This window comes from Prorops nasuta, unplaced genomic scaffold (genome assembly GCF_024137725.1).
Source record: "Prorops nasuta isolate Cenicafe-Biocafe unplaced genomic scaffold, Cenicafe_Pnas_1.2 PNAS00054, whole genome shotgun sequence".
Lineage (NCBI taxonomy): Eukaryota > Metazoa > Arthropoda > Insecta > Hymenoptera > Bethylidae > Prorops > Prorops nasuta.
The window spans coordinates 750,261-762,698 of NW_027116851.1; the positions used below are offsets into that span (position 1 = coordinate 750,261).

Below are 12,438 nucleotides of genomic sequence, written 5' to 3' on the forward strand. Positions count from 1 at the left end.
TCACTTGCGGTCAGAGAGTACATATAAAGGGGCTAGAATAACTCACTTGTTGTCAGGGAGTACATATATGGGACTAGGGTAACTCACTAGGGTCCTTAGAGCACTTATATGGGACTAGGGTAAATCACTTGGGGTCGGGGAGAACTTATAAAGGGGCTAAGGTAACACACTTGGGTTCAGGGAGTACTTATATGAAACTAGGGTAACACACTTGGGGTCAGGGAGTACATATAAAGGGGCTATGGTAACTCACTTAGGGCAGGAAGTACATCTATGGGACTAGGGTAACTCACTAGGGTCCTTAGAGCACTTATATGGGACTAGGGTAAATCAGTTGGGGTAAGGGAGTACTTATATGGGACTAGGGTAACTCACTTAGGGTTAGGGAGTACTTATATAGGGGCTAGGGTAACTCACTTGGGGTCAGGGAGTGCTACTATGGGACTAGGATATCTCACTTGCGGTCAGAGAGTACATATAAAGGGGCTAGGATAACTCACTTGCGGTCAGAGAGTACATATAAAGGGGCTAGGGTAACTCACTTGGGGTCAGGGAGTACTTCAATCGGACTAGGGTAACTCACTTGGGGTCTGGGAGTACTTATATGGGACTAGGGTAACCCACTTAGGGTCAGGGTGTACTTATAAAGGGGCTAGGATAACTCACTTGGGGTCAGAGAGTACATATAAAGGGGATAGGATAACTCACTTGGGGTCAGGGAGTACTTATATGGGACTAGGGTAACTCACTTGGGGCCAGGGTGTACTTATAAAGGGGCTAGGATAACTCACTTGGGGTCAGGGAGTACTTCTATGGGTCTAGGGTAACTCACTTGGGGCCAGGGTGTACTTATAAAGGGGCTAGGATAACTCACTTGGGGTCAGGGAGTACTTCTATGGGTCTAGGGTAACTCACTTGGGGTCAGGGAGTACTTATAAAGGGGCTAGGATAACTCACTTGGGGACAGGGAGTACTACTATGGGACTAGGGTAACTCACTTGCGGTCAGAGAGTACATATAAAGGGGCTAGGGCAACTCACTTGGGGTCAGGGAGTACATATAAAGGGGCTAGAATAACTAACTTGTTGTCAGGGAGTACTTATATGGGACTAGGGTAACTCACTTAGGGTTAGGGAGTACTTATATAGGGGCTAGGGTAACTCACTTGGGGTCAGAGAGTACATATAAAGGGGCTAGGATAACTCACTTGTGGACAGGGAGTACTACTATGGGACTAGGGTAACTCACTTGCGGTCAGAGAGTACATATAAAGGGGCTAGGGTAACTCACTTGGGGTCAGGGAGTACTTCAATGGGACTAGGGTAACTCACTTGGGGTCTGGGAGTACTTATATGGGTCTAGGGTAACTCACTTAGGGTTAGGGAGTACTTATATAGGGGCTAGGGTAACTCACTTGGGGTCTGGGAGTACTTATATGGGACTAGGGTAACCCACTTAGGGTCAGGGTGTACTTATAAAGGGGCTAGGGTAACTCAATTTGGGTCAAGGAGTACTTATAAGGGACTAGGGTAACTCACTTGGGGCCTGGGAGTAAATATGAAATGGCTAGGATAACTCACTTGCGGTCAGAGAGTACATATAAAGGGGCTATGGTAACTCACTTTGGGTAAGGAGTACTTATAGGACTAGGGTAACTCACTTGCGGTCAGAGAGTACATATAAAGGGGATAGGATAACTCACTTGCGGTCAGAGAGTACATATAAAGGGGCTAGAATAACTCACTTGTTGTCAGGGAGTACTTATATGGGACTAGGGTAACTCACTTAGGGTTAGGGAGTACTTATATAGGGGCTAGGGTAACTCACTTGCGGTCAGGGAGTACTTCAATGGGACTAGGGTAACTCACTTGGGGTCTGGGAGTACTTATATGGGACTAGGGTAACCCACTTAGGGTCAGGGAGTACATATAATGGGGCTAGGATAAGTCACTTGCGGTCAGAGAGTACATATAAAGGGGCTAGGGTAACTCACTTGCGGTCAGAGAGTACATATAAAGGGGCAAGGATAACTCACTTGGGGTCAGGCAGTACCTATACAGGGGCTATGGTAACTCACTTGGTGCCAGGGAGTACTAATATGAAACTAGGGTAACACACTTGGGGTCAGGGAGTACTGATAAAGGGGCTAGGATAACTCACTTGCGGTCAGAGAGTACATATAAAGAGGCTAGGATAACTCACTAGGGGTCAGGGAGTACATATAAAGGGGCTAGGATAACTCACTTGCGGTCAGAGAGTACATATAAAGGGGCTAGGATAACTCAATTGGGGTCAGGGAGTACTACTATGGGATTAGGGTAACTCACTGGCGGTCAGAGAGTACATATAAAGGGAATAGGATAACTCACTTGGGGTCAGGCAGTACCTATAAAGGGGCTATGGTAACTCACTTGGTGCCAGGGAGTACTAATATGAAACTAGGGTAACACACTTGGGGTCAGGGAGTACTGATAAAGGGGCTAGGATAACTCACTTGCGGTCAGAGAGTACATATAAAGAGGCTAGGATAACTCACTAGGGGTCAGGGAGTACATATAAAGGGGCTAGGATAACTCACTTGCGGTCAGAGAGTACATATAAAGGGGCTAGGATAACTCAATTGGGGTCAGGGAGTACTTATATGGGACTAGGGTAACTCACTTGCGGCCAGGGTGTACTTATAAAGGGGCTAGGATAACTCACTTGGGGTCAGGGAGTACTTCTATGGGGCTAGGGTAACTCACTTGGGGTCAGGGAGTACTTATAAAGGGGCTAGGATAACTCACTTGGGGACAGGGAGTACTACTATGGGACTAGGGTAACTCACTTGCGGTCAGAGAGTACATATAAAGGGGCTAGGGTAACTCACTTGGGGTCAGGGAGTACTTATAAAGGGGCTAGGATAATTCACATGCGGTTAGAGAGTACATATAAAGGGGCTAGGATAACTCACTTGGGGTCAGGGAGTACTTATAAAGGGGCAAGGGTAACTCACTTGCGGTCAGAGAGTATATATAAAGGGGCTAGGATAACTCACTTGGGGTCAGGGAGTACATATAATGGCGCTAGGATAACTCACTTGCGGTCAGAGAGTACATATAAAGGGGCTAGGATAACTCACTTGGGGACAGGGAGTACTAATATGGGACTAGGGTAACTCACTTGCGGTCAGAGAGTACATATAAAGGGGCTAGGGTAACTCACTTGGGGTCAGGGAGTACTTATAAAGGGACAAGGGTAACTCACTTGCGGTCAGGGAGTACATTTAAAGGGGCTAGGACAACTCACATGCGGTTAGAGAGTACATATAAAGGGGATAGGATAACTCACTTGCGGTCAGAGAGTACATATAAAGGGGCTAGAATAACTCACTTGTGGTCAGGGAGTACTTATATGGGACTAGGGTAACTCACTTAGGGTTAGGGAGTACTTATATAGGGGCTAGGGTAACTCACTTGGGGTCAGGGAGTACTTCAATGGGACTAGGGTAACTCACTTGGGGTCTGGGAGTACTTATATGGGTCTAGGGTAACCCACTTAGGGTCAGGGTGTACTTATAAAGGGGCTAGGGTAACGCACTTTGGGTCAGGGAGTAGTTAAAAGTAACTAGGGTATCTCACTTGGAGTCTGGGAGTAAATATTAAGGGTTTAGGATAACTCACTTGGGGTCAGGGAGTACTACTATGGGACTAGGGTATCTCACTTGCGGTCAGAGAGTACATATAAAGGGGCTAGGATAACTCACTTGCGGTCAGAGAGTACATATAAAGGGGCTATGGTAACTCACTTTGGGTAAGGAGTACTTATATAGTACTAGGGTAACTTACTTGCGGTCAGAGAGTACATATAAAGGGGATAGGATAACTCACTTGCGGTCAGAGAGTACATATAAAGGGGATAGGGTAACACACTTTGGGTCAGGGAGTAGTTATAAGGGACTAGGGTAACTCACTTGGGGTCTGGGAGTAAATATAAAGGGGCTAGGATAACTCACTTGCGGTCAGAGAGTACATATAAAGGGGATAGGGTAACTCACTTGCGGTCAGAGAGTACATATAAAGGGGCTAGAATAACTCACTTGTTGTCAGGGAGTACTTATATTGGACTAGGGTAACTCACTTAGGGTTAGGGAGTACCTATTAGGGGCTAGGGTAAATCACTTGGGGTCAGGGAGTACTTCTATGTGACTAGGGTAACTCACTTGGCGTCTGGGAGTACTTATATGGGACTAGGGTAACCCACTTATTGTCAGGGTGTAATTATAAAGAAGCTAGGGTAACGCACATTGGGTCAGGGAGTAGTTATAAGGGACTAGGGTAACTCACTTGGGGTAAGGGAGTATTTCTATGTGACTAGGGTAACTCACTTGGGGTCTGGGAGTACTTATATGGGACTAGGGTAACTCTCTTGAGGTCAGCGAGTACTTATAAAGGGGCTAGGGTAACTCAATTTGGGTCAAGGAGTACTTATAAGGGACTAGGGTAACTCACTTGGGGCCTGGGAGTAAATATGAAATGGCTAGGATAACTCACTTGCGGTCAGAGAGTACATATAAAGGGGCTATGGTAACTCACTTTGGGTAAGGAGTACTTATAGGACTAGGGTAACTCACTTGCGGTCAGAGAGTACATATAAAGGGGATAGGATAACTCACTTGCGGTCAGAGAGTACATATAAAGGGGCTAGAATAACTCACTTGTTGTCAGGGAGTACTTATATGGGACTAGGGTAACTCACTTAGGGTTAGGGAGTACTTATATAGGGGCTAGGGTAACTCACTTGCGGTCAGGGAGTACTTCAATGGGACTAGGGTAACTCACTTGGGGTCTGGGAGTACTTATATGGGACTAGGGTAACCCACTTAGGGTCAGGGAGTACATATAATGGGGCTAGGATAAGTCACTTGCGGTCAGAGAGTACATATAAAGGGGCTAGGATAACTCAATTGGGGTCAGGGAGTACTACTATGGGATTAGGGTAACTCACTGGCGGTCAGAGAGTACATATAAAGGGGCAAGGATAACTCACTTGGGGTCAGGCAGTACCTATAAAGGGGCTATGGTAACTCACTTGGTGCCAGGGAGTACTAATATGAAACTAGGGTAACACACTTAGGGTCAGGGAGTACTGATAAAGGGGCTAGGATAACTCACTTGCGGTCAGAGAGTACATATAAAGTGGCTAGGATAACTCACTAGGGGTCAGGGAGTACATATAAAGGGGCTAGGATAACTCACTTGCGGTCAGAGAGTACATATAAAGGGGCTAGGATAACTCAATTGGGGTCAGGGAGTACTACTATGGGATTAGGGTAACTCACTGGCGGTCAGAGAGTACATATAAAGGGACTAGGATAACTCACTTGGGGTCAGGGTGTACTTATAAATGTGATATGGTAACTCACTTGTTGTCAGGGAGTACTTATATGGGACTAGGGTAACTCACTTGCGGCCAGGGTGTACTTATAAAGAGGCTAGGATAACTCACTTGGGGTCAGGGAGTACTTCTATGGGGCTAGGGTAACTCACTTGGGGTCAGGGAGTACTTATATAGGGGCTAGTGTAACTCATTTGGGGTCAGGGAGTACTTATATGGGACTACGGTAATTCACTTGCGGTCAGAGAGTTCATATAAAGCGGCTAGGATAACTCACTTGGGGTAAGGAGTACTTATATAGGACTAGGGTAACTCACTTTGCGGTCAGAGAGTACATATAAAGGAGCTAGAATAACTAACTTGTTGTCAGGGAGTACTTATATGGGACTAGAGTAACTCACTTAGGGTTAGGGAGTACTTATATAGGGGCTAGTGTAACTCAATTGGGGTCAGGGAGTATTTCTATGTGACTAGGCTAACTCACTTGGGTCTGGGAGTACTTATATGGGACTAGGGTAACTCTCTTGGGGTCAGGGAGTACTTATAAGGGACTAGGGTAACTCACTTTAGGTCTGGGAGTACATATAAAGCGGCTAGGATAACTCACCTGCGGTCAGATAGTACATATAAAGGGGCTAGGTTAACTCACATGCGGTCAGAGAGTACATATAAAGGGGCTAGGATAACTCACTTGGGGTCAGGGAGTACTTATAAAGGGGCTATGGTAACTCACTTGGGGTCAGGGAGTACTTATAAAGGGGCTAGGATAACTCACTTGCGGTCAGAGAGTACATATAAAGGGGCTAGGATAACTCACTTGGGGTCAGGGAGTACATATATAGGGCTAGGATAACTCACTTGGGGTAAGGGAGTACTTATACAGGGGTAGGGTAACTCAGTTGGGGTTAGTGAGTACTACTATGGGACTAGGGTAACTCACTTGATGACAGAGAGTACATATAAAGGGGCTAGGATAACTCACTTGGGGTCAGGGAGTACTACTATGGGACTAGGGAAAATCACTTGCGGTCAGAGAGTACATTAAAAGGGGCTAGGATAACTCACTTGGGGTCAGGGAGAACTTATAAGGTGATAAGGTAACACATTTGGGGTCAGGGAGTACTTATATGGGACCAGGGTAACTCACTAGGGGCCAGGGTGTACTTATAAAGGGGCTAGGGTAACTCACTTGGGGTCAGGGAGTACATATAAAGGGGCTATGGTAACTCACTTGGAGTCGCGGAGTACTTATAAAAGGGTTGAGGTAACACACTTGGGTTCAGGGAGTACTTATATGAGACTAGGGTAACACACTTGGGGTCAGGGAGTACTTATAAAGGGGCTATGTTAACTCACTTAGGGTCAGGAAGTACTTTTATGGGACTAGGGTAACTTACTTGCGGTCAGAGAGTACATATAAAGGGGCTAGGATAACTCACTTGGGGTCAGGGAGTACTTGCAAAGGGCTATGGTATTTCACTTGGGGCAGGGAGTACTTATATGAGACTAGGGTAACACACTTGGGGTCAGGGAGTACATATAAAGGGGATAGGATAACTCACTTGGGGTCGCGGAGAACTTATAAAGGGGCTAAGGTAACACACTTGGGTTCAGGGAGTACTTATATGAGACTAGGGTAACACACTTGGGGTCAGGGAGTACATATAAAGGGGCTATGGTAACTCACTTAGTGTCAGGGAGTACTTATAAAGGGGCTAGGGTAACTCAATTTGGGTCAAGGAGTACTTATAAGGGACTAGGGTAACTCACTTGGGGCCTGGGAGTAAATATAAAATGGCTAGGATAACTCACTTGCGGTCAGAGAGTACATATAAAGGGGATAGGATAACTCACTTGGGGTCAAAGAGTACTTATAAAGGGGCTAGGGTAACTCAATTTGGGTCAAGGAGTACTTATAAGGGACTAGGGTAACTCACTTGGGGCCTGGGAGTAAATATAAAATGGCTAGGATAACTCACTTGGGGTCAGGGAGTACTTATAAAGGAGCAAGGGTAACTCACTTGCGGTCAGTGAGTACATATAAAGGGGATAGGATAACTCACTTGGGGTCAGGGAGTACTTATAAAGGGGCAAGGGTAACTCACTTGCGGTCAGAGAGTACATATAAAGGGGCTAGAATAACTCACTTGGGGTCAGGGAGTACATATAATGGCGCTAGGATAACTCACTTGCGGTCAGAGAGTACATATAAAGGACGTTTACGTTCAGTTACTCGGGTCATGGATCCAGATTAACTAACGCAGTCAGGCAACCTGTTAAAAAATATCACCAGATTAACCCGAATCTAGTTTCGAGCTTTACGCCAAGAACAATCGGGTTGATTTAAGGAGATTTAAATGTAGTTGTGTCAGACCGCAATGACAATTATTTTTGTTTAATAATAGGCCGTTCGTTTTAGCAGAAAGTAGTTCTTTTTAATTTATATAATATGGACGTTTCAAATATACTGAGCATATTAATAGAAAGCGACGGGGACGATTTTGATTTGACACAAATAACATTTAGAGAGGAGCATATTAGAATTAATAGATATTATGAAAATGTTTTATGCCGTTACTCTATATCAGGTAAATAACTCCTATGTTTATGCATAGTTCCTTAATGGACTCATTAACAGCTATAGATGTCTTTAATATTAACATTTACCTATAATTATTTTTAAATTAGATAGTTTTTACCAAAAAATATAGGTCTGCTCTTGTTTCCTATGTTTTTTATACTTTATATCATTTGTACAATTCCAACTTATTAAAGGGATGAAAACAGAAATACGAAAAAGTATATAAAATGTATATAGTCAACGAGGACAAAGAACTGTTGATTTTGAATTACCTAAGATTTTCTCATTTTTTTTTAATAATAGTGTATAATATATACTATTTTTTTCAGATTTCAAATCACATTTCCGCCTTTCAAAACCTACATTCCAAATGCTAGTACAAAGAATTGGCCCGTGTCTGTTGCGAACTATTAATGGTCCTAAAGTAGACCCACCGAAACAATTAGCTGTGACACTTTGGGTATTAGGAAACCAAGAAGTGTATAGGTACATACACACGATATGCATAAACATTTATATTAATATAAATGTATTAAGAGTTTATTGTTTCGTTTTAATTATTTAATTATTATTGAAAATGTTAGGGCCGGTTGTTTTACCTATTGGCAAACGTCTGGATAAATTTATCCGTTTGGTAAAGCTTGAAATTGAAAAGAATTTACTACAGTTTGTAAATTTTACCAAGCAGATAAATTTTACCAATAGGTGGAAAAACCGGCCTTTAATATATTTATGAGCATGTAAATGTTCAATGCAGTATAGCATCGATGATATATATATATATATATATATGATTATATTAATTTGCACATGGATTAATGTTGTGTTTAAATTTATACGTAATGGATAAAAATAAAGAGTTTATAAATTGTATACATTTACGATAATTAATATTTACTAATACTTACATAATTTTTTTGTCTCAGATCCGTTTGTGACAGATTTAATCTCTGTAAAAGTACCGTCTGGAAATGTGTTTTTAATACATCATATGTATTACAAAATCATGTTAATGACTATATAAAATGGCCGCAGTATCGAGAATTAATGCAAAATCAAAATAATTTTCAAGAAGTAAGTAATTTTCCTGGTATAGTAGGTGTTATAGATGGATGTCATATTCGGATAAGTGCCCCTATCAACTACCCCAACAGTTACATTAATCGAAAAGGCTATCATTCGATAATATTACAAGGAATTTGTGACTCTAAAAGAAAGTTTATTGATGTTTTTATTGGGTATTGCGGCAGCGTACATGACGCTAGAGTTTGGCAATACAGCCATATAAAAGAACTTATCGATAATGATAATGAGAGGTACTGTCCAAAAAACAGTCATCTAATTGGAGATTCGGCATACCCATTAACAAAAGTTCTTCTCACACCTTATAAAGATAACGGACATCTTACAGATGTTCAAATCAATTACAACAGGAAGCTATCTTCTACCAGAATGGTAATTGAACGAACATTTGGTCTGTTAAAATGTAGATGGAGAAAACTGAATTATATTTATATGTTCAATGTAGAAATGATTCCGCTTATCATATTAGCCTCTTGTATATTACATAATATTTGTTTAGAGCACGAACTTGAACCTTTTGAACTAGATGTTAATGAGAATGAATATAATAGAGATGAAGATGAACATGAAGATGAAAATGAAAATGATGATGTACATGAAAATGTATTTCAAAGTGCAGAAGAAAAACGAGAAATTATTGCCAATTTAATATACTAAATGTTTAGTTAAAAAAAATAACCGCATAATTATATCCAATAAGTTTATGTTTATTTTATAAAAATAAATTTGTAATCTTTTGACATTGTAATTACTTACTGAAAATATATTGCTAACTATTTATTAAATAAACCTTACTTGGGTATTCGACACCCATTATTAAAATGTTTAATAACATAAATTCTTTTTCAAATTGAATGTTCTTTAACAATTAAATTTCTAACTTATACATACATATATAGGGTTTCTCTATAAATCATACATTAAATACATAAGCATATTAAACAAGATAGAATGTTGATCATTAACAAAAATTGTAAACGACTAATGCATGATTCTTATGTATATTTATTTAACATGACGATGACAAAACGTAGTAAAATAATTCTTATAAAGATAGCAAATATATTCCAAAGCTTCCATTTTATGTAGACCAAATGAGCAACAACCATTTCTCGCTATATAGGTATATATTTGCTTAATATTAAATTAAAAAGTTTCCCACTTGTTGACCATAACATAGTTTTAAACTAAATAATGAGATATTGAAGAAAAAAACGAATTCCTTTTCTACCTATATACTAGCAACAATTTTATTTTATGAAAAATAAAATTTAATTTTCTTTGCTCTCTAATAATTTAATAATCTTTTCCCTCAATTGCATGTTTTCAGAGTGGTGTCTTTCTCTTTGGTTGTATATATCTTTTAACGTTATTGTTTCACATGCAGTGCGTTTCCTATTTGATTTAGGCATTGATCCACCGCAACAAACATTTTGGTTTTTATCTACATTATCACCTATTGTATAGTAAAAACCTTTTGTACTACTACCAAGAGAACTAGGATTTACTTCTGGTGATGATTTTAATATATTATCCATTTCCTCAAAATGAATCCAATTCTGCCTATTAGCACCAGTGGTATCATTATGAATTTTTATATCTTTATACTTTTTCTTCAGATTTTTCCACTTGTTTAAACATTGTTCGTCACTGAAGCTATATCCTTTTTGTGCAAAGCTTGCAGCGATCTCCTTCCATATTCGTTTGGATATACAGTTCTTTTCACTCAAATTTTTCCATTTACTTCTAACCTCTTCAATTAACAATTTAGTTTGTTTTGAGTCCCAATGATATTTACTGGCGTCTAAATAATATATATAAATTGATTTTATTACTTTTCTGAATTAAAATTAATACTTACAATTAAAATATATTAACAATTTATACCAGTGGCAAAATTATTTTCTTTATATTCTAACGACATTATCTGGCGGTAGATATATATGACTATTAAATATTCTTCTAGTTTTTAGTATTTTTATTATAAAGTTAACTAATAAGTATTTATAAAAACAATATAAAATTCTTTATATATATATATATATATAAATAATTTTATAATATTTTTATAAGTACTTATTAGTTAACTGACGTCCTACTATATTATAGTCTGACACAAATTCATCCGAATCCTCTTAAACCAACCCGATTGTTCTTTGCGTAAAGCTCGGAACTAGATTCGGGTTAACCTGGTGATATTTTTTAACAGGTTGCCTGACTGCGTTAGTTAATCTGGATTCATGGCCCGAGTAACTGAACGTAAACGTCCAAAGGGGCTAGGATAACTCACTTGGGGACAGGGAGTACTACTATGGGACTAGGGTAACTCACTTGCGGTCAGAGAGTACATATAAAGGGGCTAGGATAACTCACTTGGGATCAGGGAGTCCTTATATTGGTCTAGGGTAACTCACTTGTTGTCAGGGAGTACTTATATGGGACTAGAGTAACTCACTTAGGGATAGGGAGTACTTATATAGGGGCTAGGGTAACTCACTTGGGGTAAGGGAGTATTTCTATGTGACTAGGGTAAATCACTTGGGGTCTGGGAATACTTATATGGGACTAGGGTAACTCTCTTGAGGTCAGCGAGTACTTATAAAGGGGCTAGGGTAACTCAATTTGGGTCAAGGAGTACTTATAAGGGACTAGGGTAACTCACTTGGGGTCAGGGAGTACTTATATTGGGGCTAGGGTAACTCACTTGGGATCAGTGAGTACTATTATGGGACTAGGTTAACTCACTTGCGGTCAGAGAGTACATATAAAGGGGCTAGGATAACTCACTTGGGGTCAGGGAGTACTAATATAGGGGCTAGGGTAACTCACTTGGTGTCAGTGAATGCTACTAAGGGACAAGGGTAACTCACTTGCGGTCAGAGAGTACATATAAATGTGCTAGGATAACTCACTTGGGGTCAGGGAGTAGTTATAAGGGACTAGGGTAACTTACTTGGGGTCTGGGAGTACATATAGAGGGGCTAGGATAACTCACTTGCGGTCAGAGAGTACATATAAAGAGGTTAGGATAACTCACTTGCGGTCAGAGAGTAGTCTATGGGACTAAGGTAACTCACTTGGGGTCTGGGAATAAATATAAAGGGGCTAGGATAACTCACTTGCGGTCAGAGAGTACATATAATGGGGCTAGGATAACTCACTTGGGGTCAGGGAGTACTTATAAGGGACTAGGGTAACTCACTTGGGATCAGTTAGTACTATTATGGGACTAGGGTAACTCACTTGCAGTCAGAGAGTACATATAAATGGGGTAGGATAACTGACTTGGGGTCAGGGAGTACTAATATAGGGGCTAGGGTAACTCACTTGGTGTCAGTGAGTACAACTAAGGGGCAAGGGTAACTCAGTTGCGATCAGAGAGTACATATAAATGTGCT

General features: G+C 40.6%; 2 protein-coding genes across 2 annotated transcripts; one reads left to right on the forward strand and one right to left on the reverse strand.

Annotated features, from left to right (window-relative positions):
• Positions 1-8,534: 8,534 nt before the first annotated feature.
• LOC136784451 (putative nuclease HARBI1) lies at positions 8,535-9,697 on the forward strand. The gene is made up of 3 exons (XM_066745100.1): positions 8,535-8,591; positions 8,663-8,697; positions 8,884-9,697. Exons 1-3 carry the CDS (start codon positions 8,535-8,537, stop codon positions 9,695-9,697), a joined length of 906 nt encoding a protein of 301 aa, XP_066601197.1.
• A 614-nt stretch (positions 9,698-10,311) lies between these two features.
• LOC136784452 (uncharacterized) lies at positions 10,312-10,964 on the reverse strand. Its single transcript, XM_066745101.1, has 2 exons — positions 10,928-10,964; positions 10,312-10,844 (listed from the first exon to the last, which is right to left on the reverse strand). Exons 1-2 carry the CDS (start codon positions 10,962-10,964, stop codon positions 10,312-10,314), a joined length of 570 nt encoding a protein of 189 aa, XP_066601198.1.
• Positions 10,965-12,438: the final 1,474 nt, after the last annotated feature.

What these genes read in the sequence shown, in the direction of transcription:
- LOC136784451 (XM_066745100.1), top strand. Translation starts at nt 8,535, where the DNA reads ATGTTAGGGCCGGTTGTTTTACCTATTGGCAAACGTCTGGATAAATTT. An exon ending in TGGATAAATTTATCCGTTTG is followed by an intron (nt 8,592 to 8,662) that starts GTAAAGCTTGAA and finishes TTTTACCAATAG; the next exon opens with GTGGAAAAACCGGCCTTTAA. An exon ending in TTTAATATATTTATGAGCAT is followed by an intron (nt 8,698 to 8,883) that starts GTAAATGTTCAA and finishes TTTTTGTCTCAG; the next exon opens with ATCCGTTTGTGACAGATTTA.
- LOC136784452 (XM_066745101.1), bottom strand. Translation starts at nt 10,964, where the DNA reads ATGTCGTTAGAATATAAAGAAAATAATTTTGCCACTG. An exon ending in AGAAAATAATTTTGCCACTG is followed by an intron (nt 10,845 to 10,927) that starts GTATAAATTGTT and finishes TATATTATTTAG; the next exon opens with ACGCCAGTAAATATCATTGG.